General features: G+C 42.9%; 1 protein-coding gene across 12 annotated transcripts in view; it reads left to right on the forward strand.

Moving 5' to 3' along the window:
* The first annotated feature begins 1,648 nt into the window (after nt 1–1,648).
* DTNB (dystrobrevin beta) overlaps nt 1,649–27,902 on the forward strand; it is a 382,151-nt gene continuing 355,897 nt past the window's right edge. For 3 of the 12 annotated variants that reach the window (XM_050948814.1, XM_050948815.1, XM_050948816.1), the window contains exons 1-2: nt 1,655–1,915; nt 26,546–26,613. In XM_050948814.1, coding sequence (XP_050804771.1) covers nt 26,547–26,613 — 67 coding nt within the window. In that variant the 5' untranslated portion in view covers nt 1,655–1,915; nt 26,546. Of the gene's footprint in view, nt 1,916–16,843; nt 16,970–26,545; nt 26,614–27,902 lie in introns of all 12 variants that reach the window. The other 9 variants (XM_050948813.1, XM_050948812.1, XM_050948807.1 and 6 more) reach the window with 7 other exon arrangements.

The following is a 27,902-nucleotide window of genomic DNA, read 5'->3' on the forward strand; positions in this document are numbered from 1 at the left end:
CTCTAAGTCCCGGGGCTTTTAAATCAGGATTTAAAGGACTCGGGAATTCAGCTGAAGCTAGGAGCTGGGCCCTTTAAATCACCCCGGAGCCACCAGCTGCAGAGGCAGCTGGGAGCCCTGGGGTTTGGGCAGGGGTGAAAGTAATTTACATTTCTTACGCATATGGTCCAATCGCAAGCAACCCACCTCTCCTACGTACTTCATGGATCCTTCCCATTGCATGACATGGATAGAGAAAATAAAGCTACTATTACTACTACCAGTACTGTCTGTAATATAACTTTACTATTGGAATAAGCCTGAAAAAATGAAAACTCACTGTCACATTTTTCTCCGTGTCTTCCCTCCTTCTCCAGCCAGGCTGTGGACACTAGGTTCCATGCTTTCTCCTTGCCTGGCACTGAGCAGCAGCTGCAGGGCCTTCCCTCTAGCTTGGAGCAGGGAGGGAGAAGCCTGCCTCCTGCATAAGAACAGTTTAAACTCAGCTGTTCCCTGCGCCGTTCAGTAACACTTCAAAGAGGATCTGCAAGCAGTTTGGACATCACAACCATGATCCTCTGCTGGGGAGGGAATGGGATAGATTTGAACTTGGAAATGGTTCCTGATTTTGACTGTGTTTTTTGTGTATAGGAGATCTCCTCATCCCCGGGAGCAAAAAAGAACTGCCCCTGCCATGGTCACACACTGTTCTTATGTAGGCAGGAACAGCAGGCATCTCAGCCAGTGTCCCTACTGCAAGCTAGAGCCTAGAGGAGAACCTCTATTGGGGGTGGGGGTGGAATGCAGAGCCTGGCTGGAGGACAGGGAGGGAGGAGACAAGAAACCAATGTGACAGTGAGTTTTTCCCTTTCACCTGATTTTATTAGCTCTGGCTTTAAGCAGTGGAGCCAAATGCTTGTACTTGTTGTGTATATTAGTACTGGAGACAAGAGCCCTTCAAGGACTGCCCCTGCCATGGTCAAACACACCCTCCCACTCCCCCCAGGTACTGTGAGTGAAATTAACAAGGATGTCACAAACCACTCCTAACCCCCAGAGCTGAACCGCTCAGGGAACAGCTGAGTTTAAACTATTCTTACGCAGGGGGCAAGCTTCTCCCTTCCTCAGCCAGTGTCCTTTTCTCACCGGTCCTCCTGTACCGGCCCGCACCGGCTTACTTTCACCTCTGGCTCAGGCCCACAAGGGGCGGCACCACAGCGTTCACCATTTCAGGACTCCATCGTGCCCAGGCTGGGCATCCTGGTGCCCTGCGCGGACTCGGACTGAGAATACGTGAGGGAAATTCCCCTCACAGCCACCACCACAGACCTGCCTCCAACCCCACAGCAACAGCCCTTGCGCCAGCGCGCTGAACGACGAGCGTGAGGCAACTCCGCGCAGGGAACTGAACTAGGAGACGCGAGCTCCAGGCTACAGACGGAGAAATGACCGTTAGAGCGGCCCGCGAGGCGACGTGCTCGCTGATTGGCTGCGGAAGCACGAGGTCCGGAAATACAACGGCAAGGCGCGGGCGCGAGCCGCACAGACTCGGTTGCCGATTGGCTGAAGCGCTCGCTCCCTCTAGGGAAAAAAAGCCCAGCTTCCGCTAGTTGGCTTGAGACGGAGGGGAGGGGCCAGCGGAGTTGACTCGAGCGGTCAGAGCGCGAGGGGGCAGGCCGAGGGGATGTCGGTTTGGTTTGAGTGAGCGCGCATGCGCGCGCCCCTGTGGCGGCCTCCTCGGATTGGTCGGAGCTGGCCTTAGCGAGGCCGCCGGGGCGGGTCCGTCGGAGCAGAGACGCTGAGGCGTTCGGGGACCCGGCGGGGTTGCGGAGCAGGTAGCGGAGCCGGAGGCAGGTGGCTTCCGGAGGCCTGGCCGCCGCCTTCTCCTTCCGGGATAGCGGCCCCGGGGACCTTCTGGTCGCAGCCACCTGGAAAAGTGAGTGCGCCGGGGACGGCACCAGGCGCTGCCGGGGCCGAGGGGAGCCGGGGCGGCTGCTGGGGGAGGCGGACGGAACCGTGGGCTGGTTGGGCCCGTCGCCCCGTCTGAGGTATCCCGTAGTGTCGAGGCGCCGTTCGGGGAGAACTAGCCGGCCTTTGCCGGCCCGCGGGAGATGCCTAGAGTGGCTGGGGCTCGGAGTTGCCGCCTACGCGCCAGCTCCCCGCCGTACTCGGGTGCCTGCAGGGCCGGTGCTGCTCCTCGATCTCCACCCATGCAGCGGTCGCTGCCGGACGCCTGTGTCTGCTCCGCCGCTCTTCCGGCTAGAGGGAAAGCTCCGGCACGGAGCGCTCCGACCCTGTGCTCCAGGGTGGTGCCTTGCGTGGGTCCCTGAGTTTTTGGGGGGCAATAAGGGTTACTGTGGACCACCTCTCCTAACGCTGCGAATCGGCCTGGAGACAGCAAGGGGGTGGATGCTTCGTTCATGCTCTCGAGATTGGCCCCCCCCCCCCATGCGTTAGAGAATCAGACTGCCATTGCGTAGGTCTGTGTGCACCGTGCACTTCTCTTTCAGGATCCCCATTGATTTTCTAGGAGGGAGTGTATTTGGCTCCTCTCTGGAACTGTCCTGGCTCACTAGAGGTCTCTGCTGTTTCTCTTCCACTCTGAACTGAACACTATTGGCTATAAGGTAGTGAAATTGCTGCAGACTTCAGTTCCTGGCTCGAAAGCTTCTCTCTCTCACCTACAGAAGTTGGTCCAATAAAAGATATTACTTCACCCGTCTTGTCTCCCTGGCTCTGTCAGATATGTTCAGGGCAGAAATATTTATATTGTTAGTGATAGGCAAAGGGGAAAAAGTGCTTTTTTTGTTTTTGTTTTTCCTATAAGAGAAACAAGTCTCTTCTTACATGTTTGTCCCAATGTAAGTAGATTGCTAGTGGGATTGACATTGGATTGTGAGGGGAAGTGACTGTTATGAAGACTGCTTTTAAATTGTGTATGAAGATTCCACCCCTTCTGTTAAAGATGAGGAGAGCTCATAGTCCATCTCAGAGATCTCCACATCCTCAAGTGAAAACTAGGTTTGACATTTCCTGAGACTCTTAAGGTGAGAAGCAAATAGGAAAAAAATTCAGGCCATATTTATGCAACATAAAGAAACAAAGGGCAAACTTTTTTTTTCTTTTTTAGGTAGCCTTTAAAGATTCAAAAAGGAATTAAGGATAGAAAAGTGAAAGTTGCTTCTAGAGAGTTTTTGTGTAATCCAGATAATCTTGATTGTTCTAAATATCGTATGGTGTTGAACACAGGACTTATGTGCATGAACAGAGAGATATAGATATATGAAACTATTTAATCATCATCTTGTAATTTACATTTGATCTGTTCTTCATGACAAATGTACAATACAAAGTGCATCCAAGTAACAGATCAATTCATGTGAAATATACTCTGTGGGCTGCAATTTTTTGTAAAAGTAGAAACATGCGTGAGGTCATGTCACCAAATTTAAGCTTGATGAATATTTATATGGAGACCTCCAAGGAAAATTTTGATGGTATGGAAAGTGTTATTGATTCAGTTGGTGGCACTCTTCCTCTAGGACTCTCCTGACTGAGTACTAGGTTGGGTAACATTATATTGCTGGAATTTCTGTTTTTATGATGTGTGAAACTGAAGCCATTGCTGACTCTGATGTACTGTTACCTTCTGTGGACCAGCCACTAGAGGAGGATCCTTAATACGGTGAAACAGTGGGTTATATAAGCATGAACAGCCCCATTTTATAGGCAGCATAGATGAGAACTTAGATTTAACAGATTTTTTTTCTGAGGGATGGTGTGGTTCAGTAATTAAGACTAGCGTCTGTTACAGTAAAAATCTGGATGCTGTTTCCGGCTTGTGTAATCTCTTGGTAGGGAAGGTTTATAAGGTTCTTTACTCAATAATAAAGGTTGTGAAGGATGCAAAATTATTAACTTCTTAAAGTAGAAGTGAGTCCAGAACTATTGCTCCCCTGGTTGCCATCCTACTATACTTTTCTCTAGGCCAAATGGTACTTTGATGAAGGAAAAGCAGCTGCTGCTGCTACACTGTATTAGTTCTGTGTGGCATGCTGAAGTGATTCGCTGGGGTGGTGCGTGCACAGTGCTAATTTGGCATTTCTGGCAGCAAGCCAGGAACAAACTAATGAGCAAAATACTACCAGGAAGTGACAATTTTGACAGCTCATAACCTGCCCAAAATAAACAGATTTTCAAGAAGCCAGTACTAGCTGCCTCCTTGACCCCAAGCATGGTCTCCTAAAATTTCAAGTTACTGCTGAAAACCATAACAGCACTAGAGCTATTCTAAAAAAAAAACAAAAAAAGAAAACCTTTTCTAAAGTTTTTTTTTTTAATGGCAGAAAGTTTTTAAATATATGAGTCAATACCCCCTCCCTGAAACATGTTGCCAAACAAAATATTTAGTTTAAAAGAGTTAAGGTTGAAGGTGTTCCTACTGAGTTCAGCACCAACTTCAAAACATTCAAACATTAGTCTGAAAATGCACACCCAAGGCATCTATCTAGTTCTGCTACCATGAAATCTTTCGTTGGTCAGTATTGCGCCACCAGACTTAAAGCAGCCATCCTTACCTATGTTCCCAAACACTTCAAAAATGCATGTAAAGCTTAAAATAGTAAATAATAGATCCATTTTGTATTAAAAGGTTACCAACATAAGTTTCTTGCCTTTTAAAAAGGGAACAAAGAGGACCCTAGGAATTACAGACCAGTCAACTTCACTTCAGTTTCTGCAAAGATAATGGACCACATTATTAAAAAACAGTCACTTTATAAGCAACCAGAGGGTAATAGCGTTAAGTAATAGCCCACATGTATTTGTCAAGAACAAATCATGACAACTTAACCTAATTTTCTTCCTTGACAGGGTTACTGGCCTAATGGATAGAGGGAAGCAGTAATATATCTTGATTGTATCTCTTATTTATATCTTGTAATAGATCTTGATTTTAGTAAGTCTTTTGGCACAGTCCCATGTGATATTCTCATAAGCAAACTAGGAAAATGTGATCTGGATGAAATTATTATAAGGTGAGTGCACAACTGGTTGAAAGACCATGCTCAAGGAATAGTTATTAATAATTCTGTATCAAAGTCGGAGGATATGTCTGGTGGGGTCCCCCAGGGATGAGTCCTGCATCCAGTACTATTCAGGGTTTTTGTTAACAACTTGGATAATGGAATAGAGAGTGTGCTTATAAAATTTGTGGATGACACCAAACTAGTAGGGGTTGCTAGAATTTTGGAGGATAGGTTTAGAATTCAAAATTACCTTGATAAATTGGAGAGTTGGTCTGAAATCAACAAGATGAAATTCAATAAAGACAAGTGCAAAGTACTACAGTTAGGAAGGCAAAATCAGATGCACAACTATAAAATCAGAAATAACTTGCTAGATGGTGGTGATCCACTGTAACCCCTGGAGCCTTTTCAGCAGTACCAACTGAATGAATCTACAATGTGATGTAGGTATGGAAAAGGTTAATATAATTTTGGAGTGTATTAACAGCAGCATTGTATGCAAGACACTGATGTTAATTGTCCTGCTCTATTCAGCACTAGTTGGGCCTCAGCTGGAGTACAGTGTCCAATTCTAGGTGTCACATCTTAGGAAAGATGTGGATGAATTGGAGACAGTCCAGAAGAGGAGAACAAAAATAGTAAAAGGCTTAGAACACATGATCCATGAAGAAGGATTAAACAGGTTGGGCATGTTCAATCTTGGGAAAAGAAGACTGAGGGGATACCTACCAATAATCTTCAAATATGTAGAGGGCTGTTGCAAAAAGCATGATGATCAATTGTTCTCCATATCCAGTGAAAGTAGGACAAGAAGTAATGGCCTTAATCTGCAGCAGGGGAAGTTTAGGTTAATACTAGGCAAAACTTTCTATCTGTAAGAATGGTTAAGTACTGGAATGTGTTACCAAAGGATGTTGTAGAATCCCCATCATTTGAGGTTTTTAAGACCAGGTTAGACAAATACTGATCAGTACTGGTCTAGGTATACTTGGTCTTGCCTCAGTATGGGGAAATGGAGAAATGGACTAGATGACCTCTTGAAGTCCCTTCCAACCTTACATTTCTATGATATAACATTATTTTATGAATTTCTGACAATATTGGTCACCACAAAAAACTGCCTGTTAATTGTTACACAGTCTAACTAAAATGCAAAGATTGCATGTTTGCATAAGTCTGCAACACCTTATAATCAACTCATTTCATAACTCCAAATAGATGTAATTTCAATTCTATTAATAAAACTATTCTAATACTCAGAACATCATTTTGAGAATTTGTAGAAGTTTGATATAATTTAATCTGTTCTAGCACTCTTTTGAAATCTTTACTCATTTATGTATTGCTTACATAAAACAAGTATAAACCCAGAAGCATATTTTCATTAGTGAACAAAACAAGGGGCAAGATGTTATGAAAACATGGCTTGGTTTTAGTGTCAGTAATATAGCATACAGTCTTTCCAGTTTATGTAGGAGGATAGACAGCAAATTATAGATTTGGAGTTGTAGGTGTACTGTGATATATACGTATTTAAAAAATTACTTGCTCTGGAGTCCTCCAGTAGAGAAGAGCAAATTATACCTGAAATGTGTTTTGGGTATGGAGAAGGCCATGTAATTCAGGTGTGCCCAACATACAATTCTGTTGTCTCCATTGTGTCTCTCTGGTCTAATGTGCCCCATAGCAAATCAGGCCTTGACTATAACTGTCAGTAAGAGTTCCTCCCTCCCTCCTTCCCATCAGTATAAAAAAGCAGTGTAGCATTCTTTGTACTTATTGATTTTGATTTTTTTATTTTATTTTACATTGACACCAAATTTTAACCTTTCATTATACTACAGATTTTTGTATCGACTGCACCAGAGAAGATATTTTTGTTGTGGGTGAGGGGCAGAAATTGATGGTTCTTTGAGCGGCCTCTGCATTTTCACGCTGCATGTAACTTCTGGAACGAAGAGCAATCTGATGAGGCAGGAATGCTTTCAAAGCCCATCTCCAACACAAAATAGTTCAGGTGGTAATAGACAATACCACTACAAAGTTTTACTTAAGCAAGGGAAGTACATGTTTTTCTCAACTATGCAAGGGCAATGGTGTTGCAGGAATGGTGCATCGTTCACAAGAGATGCCTATTAACAATACACTTGGATGGGAAGAGCAACAGTCTGGTAGAAACAACTAAGCAGAGCTCCGGTGGACCAACCATGTTAAGTCACCAAAGACATTAATGATATAGGAAAGGTTCACATGCTGGATTCAACTACAAATATTTAACAGTATTGCATGATTTATATGTGTACACTATCTTCTACTCTTCGATTTGTTGTTCAGAAAACTTACAGGCACACAGTTTGAGCTATTAGAAAGACTGTTCCCCTTATTACTTATTTAGCAAAACAACCTTTTTTCTGCCAATTGCTTCAAACAGACAAAACATTGAGCTGCGCCTGCAAGGCAACTGACTTGTTTCATAAGAGTAAGATGGTCCTATGTTTTCATCTCAAATTTCTGTCTAAAGTGGTGTTTAATTTCCGTCTGAACTAACCTCTAAACTTGACTGTTTCCCCAAAGGGACAAAGTCTCGTCTCATCAAAGAATTTAAAGCACACTAGTGTCCATAGTTGCTGAGGGAAATGACCTGGGAATCAGAATGGTTGAAGATGAAAGGGATAAAGAGAAGCCGGTAAGAAGTGGGGAGGGTAAGGGAATATAGTGTTAGTTTGTGGGGTGGAGATAGTGAATAAGATATTCATAGACTTCAAGGTCAGAAGGGATCATCATGATCTTCTAGTCTGACCTGCACATTGCAGGCCACAGAACTTTACCCACCCACTTCTGTAATAGACCCCTAACCTCTGGCTGAACTGTTGAAGTCCTCAAATCATGGTTGAAAGACTTCAAGTTACAGAGAATCCATCTTTTACACTAGTTTAAACCTGATATTGAGGGAGATAAGGAAAGGAAGGGGAGAAAAGAGAAGTGAGTGAATCTTTTTGTGGATCTTGTTCAATTTCTCATTGTAGGTGAGTAGATTAGGCGGAATTTGAAGGGTGACAAACATCTATGATTGCACATGTGGGATTTTAATAAGGGAGATTTTTTTTTCCATAAATTAAATATAGTAATTGAGTCGGTGGTGTTCTTGATTTTTCTCCCGGGTGCAGGAGTGGAAGAAAAGTATGGAAGGTGTGACTTATACTTAAATGCTTGAATAGTTTGATACTTAGTAGCCGAAGGACTAAGTATGCTCACTGAGGTGAAAAAATAATTGCACCATCATGCTCCCTCCTTGCAATTTGAAGGGGAAAAGTACTTAAAACTTAGGCCGTTACCTACAGCTGATGAGCTCCAAGAAGAGCGAAACCTTTTAAAATAGGTCCTGTAGTATTGGCCTAAGGAGGTTGGGTGTGAGTTGCTTGCTTTTATTCTTGTGCTTTTATAAAGCCAGGAACCAAAGTAGCACAGAAACAATCTAGAATGAGCAGTGACTGAAGTTGAAACCAAGTTGGGGGCTTTAATATTCTTTCAGGGCTTTGATATGGGAATGCATAGCTATAGATCAGTAAAATATTACTCCTGGGGGAATTCTGTGCCAAAAAATTAAAAATTCTGTGCACAATGTATTAAAATTCTGCATAGTTATAATTACGCCAGTTTAAATTATTTTGGTAATTTATTTCAAAATATCTGTCAGCAAGTATGGCTGTAACAATACAGACAACAGAACAGATTCAGGAAGTGATTTTTGATAAATAAGATTCCTTAGTAGGGATATTAATAAAGAACTTTGAGTAATAATTCCTTTAAACTACAATACAGAAGTGTTTCCTGCACCCCTCAGAAGCAGTGCAAAGACTTGGGGGAGTCACAGGTAACAGAGGAGCTGAGGGAGAGGGAAATTGCTGGGAAGGAGCATGAGAATGAACCTGGAGGGTTGCTGGTGCGGGTGAGAGGTATGGAACAGATTATTATTATTAATATTTATTATTATTATTATTTTTTGAGAGGATTGTTAGGGAGCTGGGGAGCCTCTCCCATGCAGACCCTGGCTGATCTCTGTCCTCTCTCATTCAGTCAGGCATATCTGCCCCATCCCCATGTGTCCCTGCACCAAAATTCAGTCACCATCCTCTCCAATAGCCCTTCTGAACTGCAGTCTGACACGCCCCAGCACCCCTGTATGCCCTGTTCTGTCCCCCCTGCCCCATCCCAGGCCTCCTCACCTGACCCCATGGGCAGGGCACAATGAGGAAAGCAGCCTCTCCCCCTCCCCTTCCATGGTTGGCTTCTCCAGCCCGGAGCTGGCTGCCCCATCTTCTGGTGCCACAGCAGCCCTAGTGGGTGAAAGGCATAATTGTAGCACCTCCTGAGCAGAAGGTATTTTCTACAGGGGAAAAAAATATCTTCAGGGGACATGAATTCTGTGCATGTGCAGTGGTGCAGAATTCTCACGGGTAAAATATGTAATGCCATTTTTTAAGATTCACTGTACATGTGTTCTTATCATTTTGAAGGGAAAGACTGAAAAATGCTGAATTAAAAAAATGCTTCAGGATTTTGTAATTTGTAAATCCAAATCATAGGTAAAATTAATAGATACATTTTAGTGCTACAAGTGAGAGGCCATTCTTCAAAAGACATCCAGGTGTGTGGATTTCTTTTCATAGATATGTACTCTTCCGTATAGTGAAGGTGGTACCCCTCCAAACTTTCTAAATCTGTTGGTTTAAACAATAGGCATCTTGAACCAACAACCCTCTTGTTGCTTGAAGTCAGAGTTTTTCAGGCTCCAACTAGTAATAAACTTCTCTGTGTTGCTGTTAAGGCTGCCTAGTGTCTCAATTGACACCACTTCAACTTTTCTTGTTGTATGGTGTCCTTAGGCTGGAGCTTTCACCCCAGTGAGTTGTTGGTTTGCTGTTGTTCAGCAGTACCAACAACTCCCCGTTTAGACACACTAGGGGCTTCACACCTTGAAGTGTTGTTTGTTCTTGCCTGGAGAGTCAGGGCTTTTCTGGTGCTTGGTGAAACTTGCGTTGCCCAATGCATTAGGATTTTGGTTTTCATAGCTCCCATTGCACTGAGACATCTGCACAATTGACTTCTGTGTCTGTTCTATTTTTGTCTTTTCTTTCAGGTACCAAAGTCAGTAGGTGTGAACAAAGAGGGTAGATCAAATGCCTACAGCAGTTTTCATAGTACTTATGGAAAGCATCCGTATGAGACAACCTCTGTGGATCCTGAGGTATTAGTAATTTCAACTGATACACAGGTGCCTGCATCACATCTGAGTGATGGGGTGAGCTGAGCTGGACTGGACTGCTGGCAGTCCAGGTACAAACTGGCTTTGGGGTGAACGGCATAGACAGCTGCAGTGGCACAGGAGCCAGCAAACAGAGCTGTAAACGGGAGTTTCAGTGCGAGTTCTGTTGGAGGAGAAGGTTTTTGTATTTTGTGTATTGTAGTTATATGTGTGGAGGCTGGTAGGGGCAGTGTGCTGGGAGAGAAGCTGAGCCCTGATTAGGGGTCAGGGCTTCTCTGCTTAGGGGTCCTATAAAGGTAGCCAGCCAGTTAGGCAGCGGCATAGACAGCTGCAGCGGCACAGGAGCCAGCAAACAGCTGTAAACGGGAGTTTCGGTGGGAGTTCTGTTGGAGGAGTTTGCGAGGGAGACTAAGAGAGCTAGGCAGAGGAATAGACAGGCCGGTGAAGGGAGCGGGTGGTGTTCTGCCAGTGTTCTGGTGCCCATTGGTGGTTTGCTTTGCTTTGTGTTTCCTGGACTAATAGGTTTTAGGTGGGAAGGCTGTGACCAATACAAGGGCAGCAGTGGAAGACACAATGAGGATAATTGTGGAAGCTGCGGCATGTACATGATCCTGGAGGGGGTACCTGAGAAGAGTTTCGTCTGCATGAAGTGCTGCCTGATAGAGCTGATGGAAGAAAAGATCTGAGGATTAGAGATGCAGGTGGAAACTCTGGTTGAGTTCAGAAGGGGGTTCGAGCAGATGATGGAGCAGAGACATGAGGAGGCTGAAGGGAAAAGCTCAGACTTGCAGATGGAACCAGGACCAAAGAATTTTGAGGGGAGACTGCTGGGTCAGGAGAGTGGATGGTGTAAGCATGTGACAAAGAGAACCAGGCAGAGGAAAAAGACTGGCCAGTGAAGGAGAAATAGAGCTCAGGAACAGGTTTGCAGAGTTGGAAAATGAAGAAGGGGCACAGCAAGTGGTTGCTGAAGGTGAGAGGGCAAGGAAGAAGAGAAAAGCAGCTAGTCCTGTAGGAAGAGGGGAAGAGTCAAAGGAGACACCACCACCAAATATGAGCCCCAGGAGGATAGGGGATGGGTTGCGAAGGACTGCAAGGGACAATAGAAATCAGAGGACTTACAGCCAGACGGAACAGAGGATAGACTGGAGAATCGCACCATCACCAGGAAAAGGGAGGTCTACAAGATTGGGGACTCTCTACTGAGAAGAATAGACAGGCCTGTAACTAGAGCTGATCCGGAGAACAGAAGTGTGTGCTGTCGACCGGGTGCTAAGATACAGGATGTGGACCTGAGGCTGAAAAGGATCCTAATGGGAGCGGGAAAGAATCCGCTGATTGTCCTTCATGTGGCAACAAATGATATGGCTAGATTCTCTCTGGAACGTATCAAGGGAGACTATGCCAGGCTTGGGAAGATGCTTAATGAAATTGAGACTCAGGTGATCTTCAGTGGGATTCTGCCTGTTCCTAGAGAAGGGCAACAAAGGTGTGACAAGATTATGGTGATCAACAGATGGCTCAGACAGTGGTGCTATAAGGAGGGCTTTGGAATGTATGGCCACTGGGAAGCATTCATGGACAGAGGACTGTTCTCTCAGGATGGACTTCACCTGAGTAAGGATGGAAATAGACTTCTAGGATGGAGGCTGTCGCAACTGATTAAGAGAGCTTTAAACTAGGAATTTGGGGGAGATGTTCAGGTAATCTCCACGCCGGAATTGAACATTGAGAGGGAAAAAAACAAAGTAAGAAAGGATACAGCTGTGGGCAGGAGAATGGACCTAAGGAGGAAGGGTAGTATAGATACCAGTCTAATAAGTGATACTGGTGGTAGACTGTCTGTGCCTAATCGGGTAGAGAATGACAGTGAAGCCAAACGGCAAAAATTAAGATGTTTGTACACTAATGCAAGGAGCCTAGGTAAGAAAATGGAGGAACTAGAGCTATTGGTGCAAGAAGTGGAACCAGATATTATAGGGATAACAGAAACATGGTGGAATAGTAGTCATGCATGACCGGAGTACAGACATTGAAGGGTATGTGGTGTTTAGGAAAGACAAAATAAAGGCAAAGGTGGTGGAGTAGCATTGTATATCAGTGATGAGGTAGACTGTAAAGAAATAAGAAGTGACGGAATGGATAAGACAGAGTCTGTCTGGGCAAAAATCACATTGGGAAAGAAAGCTACTAGAGCCTCCCCTGAGATAGTGCTTGGGGTGTGCTACAGACCGCTGGGATCTGATTTGGATATGGATAGAGACCTCTTTAATGTTGTTAATGAAGTAAACATTAATGGGAATTGTGTGATCATGGGAGACTTTAACTTCCCAGATATAGACTGGAGGGCAAGTGCTAGTAATAATAATAGGGCTCAGATTTTTCTGGATGTGATAGCTGACGGATTCTTTCACTAGGTAGTTGAAGAACCAACAAGAGGGGATGCCATTTTAGATTTGGTTTTGATGAGTAGTGAGGACCTCATAGAAGAAATGGTTGTAGGGGACAACCTTGGTTTGAGTGATCATGAGCTAATTCAGTTCAAACTAGATGGAAGGATAAATAAAAATAGAACTGGGAGTAGGGTTTTTTATTTCAAAAGGGCTAACTTTTAAAGAATTAAGGAAATTAGTTAGGGAAGTGGATTGGACTGAAGAACTTGTGGATTTAAAGGCGGAGGAGGCCTGGAATTACTTCAAGTGAAAGTTGCAGAAACTATCAGAAGCCTGCATCCCATGAAAGGGGAAAAAGTTCATAAGCAGGAGTTGTAGACCAAACTGGATGAGCAAGCACCTCAGAGAAGTGATTAAGAAAAAGCAGAAAGCCTACAAGGAGTGGAAGATGGGAGAGATTAGCAATGAAAGCTACCTTATTGAGGTCAGAACATGTAGGGATGAAGTGAGAAAGGCCAAAAGCCATGTAGAGTTGGACCTTGCAAAAGGGATTAAAACCACAGTAAAAGGTTCTATAGCCATATAAATAAGAAGAAAACAAAGAAAGAGGAAGTGGGACCACTAAACACTGAGGATGGAGTGGAGGTTAAGGATAATCTAAGCATGGCCCAGTATCTAAACAAATACTTTGCCTCAGTCTTTAATGAGGAGTTTAGAGATAGTGGTAGGATAACAAATGGGAATGAGGATATGGAGGTAGATATTACCACATCCGAGGTAGAAGCCAAACTCGAACAGCTTAATGGGACAAAATCGGAGGGCCCAGATAATCTTCATCCAAGAATATTAAAGGAACTGGCACATGAAATTGCAAGGCCGTTAGCAAGAATTTTTAATGAATCAGTAAACTCAGAGGTTTTACTGTGCGACTGGAGAATTACTCACATGGTTCCTATTTTTAAGAAAGGGAAAGAAAGTGATCCGAGTAACTATAGGCCTGTTAGTTTGACATCTGTAGTATGCAAAGTCTTGGAAAAAATTTTGAAGGAAAAAGTAGTTAAAGACATTGAAGTCAATGGTAATTGGGACAAAATACAACATGGTTTTATAAAAGGTAGATCATGCCAAACCATCCTGATCTCCTTCTTTGGGAAGGTAACAGATTTTTTAGACAAAGGAAACGCAGTGGACCTAATTTACCTCGATTTTAGTAAGACATTTGATACGGTTCCACATGGGGAATTATTAAATTGGAAAAGATGGGGATCAATATGAAAATTGAAAGATGAATAAGGAACTGGTTAAAGGAGAGACTACAACGGGTCATACTGAAAGGTGAACTGTCAGACTGGAAGAAGGTTACTAGTGGAGTTCCTCAGGGATTGGTTTTGGGACCAATCGTATTTCATCTTTTTATTACTGACCTTGGCACGAAAAGTGGGAATGTGTTAATAAAGTTTGCAGATGACACAAAGCTGGGAGGTATTGGCTAACACAGAGAAGGACCAGGATGTCATACAGGAAGATCTGGATGACCTTGTAAACTGGAGTAATAGTAATAGGATGAAATTTAATAGTGAAAAGTGCAAGGTCATGCATTTAGAGATTAATAACAAGAATTTTGGTTATAAGCTGAGGACGCATCAGTTGGAAGTAACAGAGGAGGAGAAGGACCTCGGAGTATTGGTTGATCACAGGATGACTGAGCCGCCAATGTGATATGGCCATTAAAAGAGCTAATGTGGTCTTGGGATGCATCAGGCGAGGTATTTCCAGTAAAGATAAGGAAGTGTTAGTACCATTATACAAGGCACTGGTGAGACCTCACCTGGAATACTGTGTGCAGTTCTGGTCTCCCATGTTTAAGAAGGATGCATTCAAACTGGAACAGGTCCAGAGAAGGGCTACTAGGATGATCTGAGGAATGGAAAACCTGTCTTACGAAAGGAGACTCCAAGAGCTTGGCTTGTTTAGTCTAACAAAAGAAGGCTGAGAGAAGATATGATTTCTCTTTACAAATATATCAGAGGGATTAATATCAGGGAGGGAGAGGAATTATTCAAGCTTAGTACCAACGTGGACACAAGAACAAATGGATATAAACTGGACACTAGGAAGTTTAGACTTGAAATTAGACGAAGGTTTCTAACCATTAGAGGAGTGAAGTTCTGGAACAGCCTTCCAATGGGGGCAAAAGACGTATCTGGCTTCAAGACTAAGCTTGATAAGTTTATGGAGGGGATGGTATGATGGGGTAGTCTAACTTTGGCAATTAATTGATCTTGGATTATTAGTGGGTAACTATGCCCAATAGTCTGTGATGGGATGTTAGATTGGGTGGGATCTGAGTTACTACAGAGAATTCTTTCCTGGGTGCTGGCTGGTGAGCCTTGCCAACATGCTCAGGGTTTAACATTGCCATATTTGGGGTTGGGAAGGAATTTTCCTCCAGGGCAGATTGGCAGAGGCCCTGGAGGTTTTTCGCCTTCCTCTGCAGCATGGGGCACGGGTCACTTGCTGGAGGATTCTCTGCACCTTGAGGTCTTTAAACCACGATTTGAGAACTTCAGTAACTCAGGCATAGGTTAGGAGTTTGTTACAGGAGTGGGTTGATGAGATTCTGTGACCTGCATTGTGCAGGAGGTTAGACTAGATGATCATAATGGTCCCTTCTGACCTTAAAGTCTATGAGTCTTAGTCAAATTCCTCCACTCCAAATTGTAGATTCATGCACCTGAGGATGAAATGTCCATACAGGGAGGACATAACAGTTTTCACGTACATAAAAGGTTGTTACAAGGAGGAGGATGAAAATGTGTTCTCGTTAACCTCTGAGCACAGGATGAGACGCAATGGGCTTAAATTGCAGCAAGGCTGGTTTAGGGTGGACATTAGGAAAAACTTCCTGACTGTTAGGGTAGTTAAGCAAGGAATAAATTGTCTAGAGAAGTTGTGGAATCTCAGTCATTGGTGATTTTTTAAGAATATTTTAAACAAATACTTGTCAGGGATGGTCTAGATAATACTTAGTTCTGCCATGAGTTCAGGGGACTGGACTAGAAGACCTCTCAAGGTCTCTTCCAGTCCTGCGATTCTATAATCTACTGAAGAAAACATTCCAAGGGTGGAACCGTATTGACTTCCACATGGGTCATCAGCAGGTTTTGAACCTTTTAGATCTGCAGCACAGACTTTTACCAATTAACCTTATGGAGTAACTGATACCAATAGTAGATTGTCATCTGGACTAGCCACGAGACGAGAATATCATATACCTTGCTAATACATTTTATAGATATTTGCTGTCTGCAAATGCATGCTGATGCTCAGAATCTTGAATTCAATTCCGTATACTGAGAGGAATGAATTCTAGTAGTCATAGATGCTTCTGCCTCTGTGTCCCCATCTCCTCCCTTCCAGCCTGTCCCAGTGTAGTTTTGTGTTCTCTCCTCCACCCAGGGTGCATGTGATTTAAATCAAATAGATTTAAGTCATGATTAAAATCACTAGTCAGGAAGACTTGATTTAATCATGAATTTCTACATAAAAGTGCATTCTTGTTGGTTGTTATAACCTTAATACATATTCTTCACAACTCAGAGATGTAGGTTTCATTTTTAGAAGGTACACACGATACATTTTTCAAGTTAATTATTTTGAAAACTTTTCAGATTAGTTTTACAACTATATCAGAAAATGAATGATTGTTTGATTATTTCATTTACCAAAGGTAACTGAAGCAGATATTTATGAAATCATTGGGAGGGGAACTATCTCCAGTTCAACAGGTTAATCGTTAATATTTGGAGGATTTTCTTGTCATGCTGTATTAGGAGGAAAACCTCACCAGACAGACATTTAAATTTTTATTTAACTAAAACAACATTATGTATTCTGGATTGTTTTCTTCAACAGTAAACATATAATATTTTAACCAAACAAGTATATGAATTGTTGACTTTAAACATTCAAGTTTTTTAAAATCAGGTTTGTTTTTGTTAAAAATTTTTTAAATAAAATAGTTAAATATTTTTAAAAAAATTAAATCTACTATGTTAGCCAGGTCAACATGGAACAACTTAAAATACTGGCTTCTGCAGCTAACGCAGTCATCTTCACCTTCATTTTCCTGTTGTTCATAATCTGGAAAAGAAAAACAAGCTTTCCTGCTTTTTCAGGTCCCGAACAGTTTCTCAATTTGGAATTAGTTAGTCCAAAGGAAGAAAATATTCTTTCTACACGGGCAGAAGAAGCTACAGCTGTTAAAAGTGAGATTATCACTTCAACAGTCTCTGAATCTAAGGGTATGTCTACACTACGAAATTAGGTCGAATTTATAGAAGTCGTTCTTTAGAAATTGTTTTTATACAGTCGATTGTGTGTATCCCCACACAAAATGCTCTAAGTGCATTAAGTCGACGCACTGCATCCACAGTACCGAGGCGAGTGTCGACTTCCGGAGCGCTTCACTCTGAGTAGCTGTGGATAGCTATCCCACAGTTCCCGCAGTCTCCGCTGCCCATTGGAATTCTGTGTTGAGATCTCAATGCCTGACGGGGCAAAAATAGTGTTGCGGGTGGTTCTGGGTACATGTCGTCAGGCCCTCCTCTCTTTTTCTGTCTCCCTCCGTGAAAGCAACGGCAGACAATCATTTCATGCCTTTTTTACCTGAGCAGACGCCATAACACGGCAATCTTGGATCCCGCTCAGCTCACCATCACTGTACGGCTCCTGGGTGCTGGCAGACATGGGACTGCATTGCTACACAGCAGCACCTCATTGCCTTTTGGCAACAGCTGGTGCATTATGATTGGTAGCCATCGTCGTACTCCTGCGTGCTCTTTTAGCCGACCTCAGTGAGGTCGGTCAGGGGCGCCTGGGCAGTCATGGGAGTGACTCAGACAGGTCATTCCCATCTTCGGCCGAGCACCCAGGAGATGACGATGGCTAGCAGTCATACTGCACCATGAGCAGCCAGGAGATGATCATGACTAGCAATCGTAATGCAGCATCTTCTGCCGAGCACCCAGGAGATGATGATGGCTAGCAGTCGTACTGCACCGTCTGCAGCCAGCCTAAGATGTAAAAGATAGATAGAGGGGATCAAAACAAGAAATTGACCTGATTTTGTTTTGTGAAATCAACGGCCTGCTAAACCCTGGGTTTTCAGTTCAATCCTTGAGGGGGCCATTCTATGTGACAGTTGTTTGTGTTTCTCCTAGATGCAAAGCCACCCGTTTGTTGAATTTAATTCCCTGTAACCCATGTCGTCAGTTGTCCCTCCCTCTGTCAGACCAACAGCAGACAATTGTTTCGCGCCTTTTTTCAGCACAACGCCATAGCACTGGGATCATGGAGCCTGCTCAGATCACTGTGGCAATTATGAGCACTGTAAACACCACCTGCATTATCCTGTAGTATATGCAGAACAGGAAGCAGCAAAAGCAAAACTAGGCGAGGAGGTGACGGCAGTGCAGTGATGAGGACATCGACATGGACATAGACTTCTCATGAAGTACGGATGGGGCAACGTGCCCCGGTAATGTGCACATCATGCTGAAGAGCTCTGCATGGTCACCTCTGCTGATCAGCTCACCACCCTGGCCAAACAGGAAATGAAATTCAAAAGTTCATGGGCTTTTCCTGTCTACCTGACCAGTCAAGTATCAGAGGGGTAGCCATGTTAGTCTGGATCTGTAAAAGCAGCAGAGAGTCCTGTGGCACCTTATAGACTAACAGATGTATTGGAGCATGAGCTTTCGTGGGTGAATACCCACTTCGTTGGATGCATGCATGTATTCACCCACAAAAGGTCATGCTCCAATACATCTGTTAGTCTATAAGGTGCCACAGGAATCTTTGCTGCTTTTACCTGGCCAGTGCATCTGAGTTGAGAGCACTCTCCAGAGCAGTCACAATGGAGCACTCTGGGATAGCTCCCGGAGGCCAATACCATCAAATTACATCCACGCTACCCCAAATTCGACCTGGCAGGGCCAATTTCAGTGCTAATCCCCTCATCGGAGGTAGAGTAAAGAAATCGATTTAAAGAGCCCATTAAGTTGGAAAAAAGGGCTTTGGCTTGTGGACGGTCCAGGGTTAAATCGAGGTAACGCTGCTAAATTCGACCTAAAATTGTAGTATAGCCCAGCCCTGAGTGCTTAAGTGGCTTCCAGCAGTTCACTGGTGTGACTCTTTAAAACATCATCAGCACACACATTTCTTGAATGGTTCTTATTCCCAAACGGGGTCTCTCTTACGGCCTGCTGCCATTATAGGTTTTCCCTTCTAGTGAGAGAATTGTATAGTAGATCTCAAATCAATGAAGGCTACACTCCGAAAGACCTCAAGACTTCTGGAATGTGCTGCAGTTTCACATTTGTTTCTACTGCCTATCTGTCCCTTCTCGCATTTATCTCCAGACTTCTTCTTCTTGTCCAGATCTATCCGCCCCCAACAATATTCTATTCATTCAACTTATTGAAACTTTGCACTTTTAGATAGAGGTAAGGGATTGACTCGGTTTACACAGATTTGCAGAGGGACAATAGGGTTGAGGTCTGTTGTTTCTCACCTATATATTTATTTAAAAACATTTTTGCTGTTAACAAGCATGTTATCTCTGGCGACACAAATCCACAGTTTGAGAACTGCAAAACTAAGCATCTCTGATGGTGTCTTCTAGACTGCGGACTGAATCCCAGTGAGTAGATAGAAAGATTAACCTAAATAATCTATACAGAAACCCCTGGAACCACATAAGATTGGGTCCCTAATCCATGAACTATTGGAACTCATTTACAAAACTGTTCTGAAACATTACATTAATATATTGTCTCATCCTAGAGAATTAGAATGTATAACCCCTATTCCATGTTGAAATATCTTTGAACTATAATATATCTTTATCTTTAGAGTTTTTCTTCAAAAAGCATTTTATCAAAAAATCTGATTTAAATTAAAAAAAGTCATTGATTTTTATCCACCCTGCCTCCACCCCATGCCCATTCCTCATCCCAGTTCCGATCTTCTCTATCTTGGCTTCCAGTCCTCGTTCCTGCCCTGGGCTCCTCATCCAATTTCTCTCAGTATGCTCCTCCCACTGCCACATCCTAATCTCGTTTCCCTCCAGGATCGTTGTCCCAGTCTACTCATTCCACCCTTTCCCAGGCCCAGCTCTTGTCTCCTCTGCATTCCAAATGAGCTGCTTCCTCCTCCATGCTGCCTGGGTGAACTAAAGCCTCTAAACAAAATGACTTGTAAGACTCTTTTTTTTAATATGGTGTGATAAATGAAGGGGGGAAGCTCCCTTTTATGAACACCCAGCCAGCCAGCAGCTATAAAATCCCTCTGAGTAGCTGTTCTCTAATTGCTCTACTTGTAAAGGGTTTAAAAAGTCTCTCTGCTATGAATAGCAGTGGGGAAGTGAGTGAACACCTGGCCAAAAGAGCCAATTGGAAGGCTAGAATTTTTTAAAATGGAAAAACAACTTCCCTTTTGTCTCTCTGAGGTTGTTCTCCTGCAGAAAAGAGACAGTGCAGTTATGCTATAAGCAACTTGGGGCCAGGTATGAAAAATCCTCAGTATTATACCTAGAAACTACTCATTTGAATCCCAGGTATGGAAGTGGATCAGGAAATGTCTGGGAAGATGCAATTAGATTTATCTCTTTTTATTTCTTTATGGCTTGTGAACTCCTCTGTGCTAACCCAAGTGCTTTTGTTTTGCTTGCAACCTCTAAGCTGGATCTCAAGAAAGCTATTCTTGATGCTTAATCCTTGTAGTTGTTTGTTTTTTTTTAATCTAGCAAACGTCTAAATTCCAGGATGTATTTTCTTTTTTTAATAAAATTTACCCTTTTTAAGAACAGAATTGAATTTTTGTGTCTTAAGAGGTTTGTGCACGTTGTTTAATTAGCTGGTGGCAACAGCTAATTTTCTTTGTTTTTCTTAACTCTTCCCTGGAGGGGTGGTGAAAGGGCTTGAGGGTACCCGCAGGAAGGAATTCCCAACTGCGCCTTCCTGGGCTCTCAAAGGGGTTACGCACTTGGGTGGTGGCAGCTTCTACCAATCCAAGGTCAGAGAGAAGCTGTAACCTTGGGAGTTTAATACCAGCCTGAAGTAGTCAGTATTATTTTTTAGAATCCTTGCGGGCCACCCACCTTCTGCACTCGAAATGCCAGAGTGGGGAATCAGCCTTGACATGGTGGCAGAGTGGTGGGATCATTTTGACCCAGAGGCACAGACCTCAGGATTTTAAAAGGACACATTTTTCCTTTTGGCAGCCTGCAAAGCCAAGGAGTTTTTTTTTTCTTCTTTCATTTATTTGCTGCCTAAAGGAGAACAGGCACACAAAGAGTTCAGCTTTCAAAGCCAGGGAGTCCAACAAGCAGTTTATTTTTTTTGCCTAGCTTTGTGGCAATGAAATAGCTAGGCTAGAGTAGGGCAGCCCTGTGTATGAGGTTGTGGTCGGGCACTGAAACCCTAGAGCAACCAGGCTTCCCAAAGTGGCACACCATGGAGAAGGCAGACCCAAATCAAGCCCAGACATCCAGCTGTATGACAGAAATGCAGGGAGGGGATGGGGGACCAGAGATTTCCCTGAAGGGAATGGTCAGCCCACCCCAACCCAAGATCCAGGTGCCAAGATGGAGGGAAGCCCTTAATCCAGATGGAGTTGTAACTGTAGAAGACAGGAATTTCTTCCTACAGATGAAGTGCTTGGAAGTGGAGGCGAAGCACTTGGAGGAGGAGACAGAGCTGAAGCGCCTAGAGCTGCAAAGGGCTAAGCTGGGTCAGCCAGGTAGCCCTAACTGTCGTCCTCTACGTACTGCTCCCCATTCCAAGAAATTCCCCACATACAAGATAGGTGGTGATACAGAGGCCTTAGAAAATTTTGAAAAGGCCTGCCCTGGGTACAACATTCCTTCAGACCAGTATATGGTGGAGCTGAGGCCACAACTCAGTGGACCCTTAGCAGAGGTGGCAGCTGAAATGTCTAAAGAACACATGAATGAGTACAAACTTTTTAAACAAAAGACCAGAATTAGGATGGGGCTAACACCCGAGCATGCCCGTCGGCAGTTCAGAACCCTAAAGTGGAAACCAGATGTGGCATTTTCCTGACGCCTACCACACTGTAAAAAAAATTGGGATGCCTGGATATCAGGAGCAAGTGTTAAATCTCTGGAAGATCTGTCTCTCCTAATACAAATGGAGCAGTTCTCAGAGGGTGTTCCTGAGGAAATAGAAAGGCACATCCTAGATGGGAAGCCCAAAACGGTAATTGAGATGAGGGAGATTGGAGCCAAATGGGTGGAGGTGGCAGAGAAGAAGAAAGCGAGTAGCAGTTGATGGGTATACCAGAAGGGGCAACCTGAGATGACACCCCACCATCAGAATCAGTCCAAGGCCCCATCTCACAAGGAGGAGCCCTCCACCCAGCCAGGGAGACCCCAGATGCCTGCTCATCCCACCACCCTACTCTCCATCCACCCACCTCACCCCAGCCCACAGTCAGCTGGCAATGCTTTAAATGTAATGAGCTCAGGCATGTGAAGGCCAACTGCCCCAAGAGCACCAACTGACTCATCACCCCGGGATCCCACTGAGAGCCTTCAGGCCCAGATGTCTCACAAATACCCACAGAGCGAAGGGAAACTGTATGTGGCTAGGAGGAAGATTACAGGGTGGAGAGACACTGGAGCACAGGTATCAGCTATCCACCAATCCCTGATGGACCCCAAATTCATCAATCTAGAGGCCTAAGTGACAGTGCAACCCTTTAAGGCCAACTCCTTTAACTTGCCTATAGCCAAGTTGCCTGTCCAATACAAGGGCTGGTCAGTAATTTGGACTTGTGCAGTCTATGACAGTTATCCCATTCCCATGCTGCTGGGAGAAGACTTAGCCAACCATGTGAGGCTAACAAAAAGGGAGGGGATGGTCACCCGCAGCCAGGCTAAACAGGCCCCCACACATAACTCCATTTCTGAGCCTCCTACAAGGACCCAGTCTCGGTTCCCTGATACCACAGGCCCAGGGACTGAGCCAGAGGTGGGAGAACCAGACCAGAGTCTATGGCAGCGGTTGTAGATCCAGTTCCTGGGACCCAGCTAGAACCAACCCAAGGATCAGAACTGGCGGAGCAGTGTTTGCAACCCCACCAGAGTTAGGGGAGCCAGCACCAAAGGGCGCCACAGAGCCTACACCTGCAACAGCAGCTCAACTGGTGCAAGAGGCTCAACAGGAGCCTGAAATACAACTGGATAGCCCCCACTCTCTTGCTGGATTTCTGCCTGCATTTCTTTTTACTGCTGCAGCTCATTCCTTTGTTGATGTTTTGTTTTTGTCAGAGGGTGTTTTTGGCTTTAAATGTAAAGAATGTTAAGTGTATCTCCCCTCTCTTGCAAAGTTCCCTTGCAAAATTCCCATTAGCTGCTCCTGTTTGCTAGCACCTCTGTTTGCTTCAATCTGATGAAATTCAGTAAAGCCAAGTACAAAGTACTACACTCAAAGTGGAAAATTCAAATACACAGCCACAAAATGGGGAATAACTGGCTAGGCAATACTCTTGAAAAAGATCTGGAGATTATAGTGGATCACTAATTGAGTGAGGGTCAATAATGTGATGCAGTTGCACAAAAATGATGATAATCTGGCATGTATTAACAGAAGTGTTGTATATAAGACAGGAGAGGTAATTTTCCTGCTCTCCCCGGCACAGATGAGGTCTCTGTTGGAGTGTTGTGTCCAATTCGCTTTTAAGAAAAATGTAGAGAAAGTCCAGAGAAGAGCAACAATAATTATGCAGTATGCTGCTGCTGTTTCTGAAAGACTATTGAACTTGTCGTCAGAAAACTGGACAATTTACATGCACAGCTTGATGGTTCTGAGTTAAAAGATTTCTTAAATATGTATATAAATGTAGAAATTAAAGAAATATGGGCAATGTACTTTGTGTGTGTATGGTTTGTATTGTCAATGGGTAATTAAATTGGTTAGGGATCCTTCAAGATGCAGTGTCATATAATGCAAGATCCTTTCCAGAAAATAAATATTAACAGGTAGTGGAAGAAGCTGCCAAGGGAAGCTGTAGAAAGTCTATCACTGAATGAGTTTAGTGCCAAGACTATATATGTATTCATTTTTTATTATGCATTATAGATGTAATGAAATCAGTCCTGCCATGTTGCATCACAGTGAACTAGATCTCTAACTTAAGAAGTTCCTTTCAATCAAAATGATTCTAATATCATGGAGTAATTTAATCTGCTATTTTCACTTAATAACACTAAAGCCCTGAAGCGTCTTCAATACATTTATATTTAAGTAGTTGATGAATATTGTGTTAACATTTACCTGTATGAAATCTTTGGTTTTATATCAACATCAAGCTGAGTCACTTACACTTGCTCTTCTTTAGGGTTAATTCAAATCTGGTATCAGTCACTAAGGAGAATATAATAATGTTATCATGGTTAGTAAGAGATGTTAAATGGAATTCACAGATTTTTAAATTCAGACGGGACCATTGTGATCATCTAGTCAGACCAACTGTATAGAACAGGCCATAGAACGTCCCAAAAATAATTCTGAAAGCATATCGTTTAGAAAACATCCAATCTTGATTTCACCAAGTTGGAAAAGTGTGTTTTTTTATTTGAATATGGATGTAAATTGGTGCTTTCTTGCTTGCTTTGGAATTTTGGGAAATCTGAATTAGCAGATGCAAAATCTCAATATAGATACTTTCAATAATATTACTTGATATAATGTATCTTTAGTTTTCCAATTTAGATCACTTTTGCCATTCTGAATAGGCTAATAATTTTAATATGGCACTCAAAAGCTTGAAAGGCACTTCAAAAACATAAGATAACTCTCTGTTCCAAAGAATACTAGATTAAAAATATGTATTTTCTAGGGCTGTCGATTAATCACGGTTAGCTCAAAAAAATTAATCACGATTAATCGCAGTTTTAATTGCACTTTTAAACAATAGAATATCAACTAAAATTTATTAAATATTTTGAATGTTTTTCTACATTTTCATATACTATTCTGTGTTGTAACTGAAATTAAAGTATATATTATTTTTCATTATAAATATTTGCACTGTAAAAATGATAAATGGTATTTTTCAATTCACCTCATACAAGAACCGTAGTACAGTCTTTATTGTGAAAGTGCAACTTACAAATGTAGGGGTGTTTTTGTTTTATAACTGCACTCAAAAACAAAACAATGTAAAACTTCAGCACCTACAAGTCCACTCAGTCCTACTTCTTGTTCAGACAATTGCTAAGACAAACAAGTTTGTTTACATTTACAGGAGAATGCTGCCCTTTTCCTATTTACAGTGTCACCAGAAAGTAAGAACAGGCAAGGTATATACATACCAGATATGCTAAACATTTGTATGCCCCTTCATGCTTTGGCCACCATTCCACAGGACATACTTCCATGCTGATGACGATCGTTAAAAAAAAATAATGCGTTAATTACATTTGTGACTGAACTCCTTGAGGGAGAATTGTATGTCCCTTGCTCTATTTTACCTGCATTCTGCCATATATTTCATGTTATAGCAGTCTCGGATGATGACCCAGCACAGGTTGTTCATTTTAAGAACACTTTCACTGCAGATTTGAAAAATCGCAAAGATTGGTACCAATGTGAGATTTCTAAAGATAGCTCCAACACTTGACCCAAGGTTTAAGAATCTGAAGTCCGTTCCAAAATCTGAGAGAGATGAGGTGTGGAGCATGCTTTCAAAAGTCTTAAAAGAGCAATACTCCAATATGGAAACTACAGAACCCGAACCACCGAAAAAAAATCAACCTTCTGCTCGTGGCATCTGACTCAGATAATGAAAATAAACATGCATCAGTCCGCACTGCTTTGGATTGTTATCAAGCAGAACCCGTCATGAGCATGCACTTGTGTCCCCTGGAATCGTGGTTGAAGTATGAAGAAACATATGAATTTTTAGTGCATTTGGCACATAAATATCTTGCAACGCCAGCTTCAACAGTGCCGTGAGAACGCCTGTCCTCACTTTCAGGTGACATTCTAAACAGGAAGCTGGCAGCATTATCTCCTGCAAATGTAAACAAACTTGTCTGTCTGAACGATTGGCTGAACAAGAAGTAGAACCGAGTAGACTTGTAGGCTCTGAAGTTTTACAGTGTTTTGGTTTTGAGTGCAATTATATAACACAAACACCCCTACATTTGTAAGTTGCACTTTCATGATAAAGAGATTGCACTACAGTACTTGTATTAGGTAAGTTAAAAATACGATTTCTTTTGTTTATCATTTTTACAGTGCAAATACTTGTAATAAAAAATAAATACACCTCAACCCTGATATAATGTGACCCAATATAACACTAATTTGGATATAATGCAGTAAAGCAGCGCTTGGGAGTGGGGCCGGGACTGCACGCTCCAACGGATCAAAGCAAGTTCAGTATAATGCAGTTTCACCTATAATGCGGTAAGTTTTTTTGGCTCCCGAGGACAGTGTTATATCGGGGTAGAGGTGTATAAAGTGAGCACTGTACACTTTGTATATTGTGTTGTAATTGAAATCAATACATTTGAAAATGTGGAAAACATCCAAAATATTTAAATAAATGATATTCTATTGTTTAATAGTGTGATTAATCACGATTAATTTTTGTAATTGCTTGACAGTAGTATTTTCTTTTTTGCTGATTTTGCCTGCTACTTTATATTCACCTGTTTGACTAGATTTGACAAGAATAGATCAAAATCAAAATCTTTCACTTGATGAAGAAAATAAACTTTGCAGTATGTTGGTTTTGTACTAGGAGAATTGGTAACATTAACACTGTTTTAACTTTTTTGTCTGTAGAATGATTGAGGAGAGTGGGAAGAGGAGAAGGACAATGACAGAGAAGAGACAGCTATTCATGGAAATGAGTAAGTCGCAGTGTTGCAGATAAATCATCTGTATTTGTAACAGGGTGGCTTGTTGCTGGAGTGTGTGAGGCTGGCCAACCCTGATTACTGAAGAAGCATGCCTATGTTGGATAAGGTAATTTCCTAGAAAGGGCAGAAGATGGCTGCAGTGAAAAGGGAAGATTAGGCACCTGCAGGAAGTAAGAGAGGCTTCTGCAAGGGAGATCCTAATATGCAGGGGTTTTGAAAGTTGCCAGGGTGGGGCTGCCAGAAGGATGTCAGACTGGGACAGAGGAAGAGTTCCATGTGGACCATGAGGATTGCTTGAACCACTTGTGTTATTAAACCAGCCCTGTGCGGGGATCCAGTTAGCCACATGAAATGCTGCATGGAGTTCTTAAGAGACCTGCAAGAGTGGGGTTAACTGAGGTGGGGTACCTACAAAATATTTGGCCACAAGGATGTACTCAGTAAATAGTAACTCCGCTACAGAGTTTTAAAAGAAACTACAGCAATATAACCATACCTTTTTTCACTCCAAAGAAAGAGTGGATTTATGGAACACTATAAATTTATAATTTCAGTACTTGCAACCTTAGTATTAGCAGTTTCTAAGGGAAACACTCAAGTCAGGAAACTCAGCCAGAGTTAAAGTTCTTACGTATCCCTAGTTCTTCCTCCTTTTTCCAGTTTTTATGGTATTCTTTAATTTACATGATCACATACTATTTTCTTTGAGTGCTTGCTCATGTCCATTTCATATTAGGTGTGTGTGCTCGCCACATGCACTGGTGCTGGAAGTTTTTCCCTCAACAGTATCCATAGGGGACTGGCTCTGCTGCCCCCTGGAGCGGTACATATGTGCCGTGGTATAAGTGGTGCCGCCGGCTTCTCCCACCCTCAGTTCCTTCTTGCCACCAGTGACAGTGCTGGAACATATGCTGCTTCGGCTAGTGTTGTCTCATTCTCTGTTCTATGAACTCTGTAGAACTTGTAGTATAGTAGTAGGTAGTTGTTGTTACAGTTAGTTACCCTTAGTAGTAGTTCTTGAAGTTCTTGTAGTCCCAAATGGGACTCAGCCGGGGAACTGGGCATTCCCCAGGCTTTAAGCCCTGCAATCGCTGCAAACGGCCTAAGCCTGTCAGTGATTGACATACCAGCTGCCTAAGGTGCTTAGGTGAGTAGCACATAAGCGACAAGTGTAGTATCTGCAAGTCCTTCAAACCTAGGATGAAGGAGGAGTACGATATCCATCTTAAAGTGCTCCTAATGGAGTCACCACTCACTCTGGTACCGGAACAGCAATCCAA

This window comes from Gopherus flavomarginatus, chromosome 4 (assembly GCF_025201925.1).
Source record: "Gopherus flavomarginatus isolate rGopFla2 chromosome 4, rGopFla2.mat.asm, whole genome shotgun sequence".
In the NCBI taxonomy this organism is placed as follows: domain Eukaryota; kingdom Metazoa; phylum Chordata; order Testudines; family Testudinidae; genus Gopherus; species Gopherus flavomarginatus.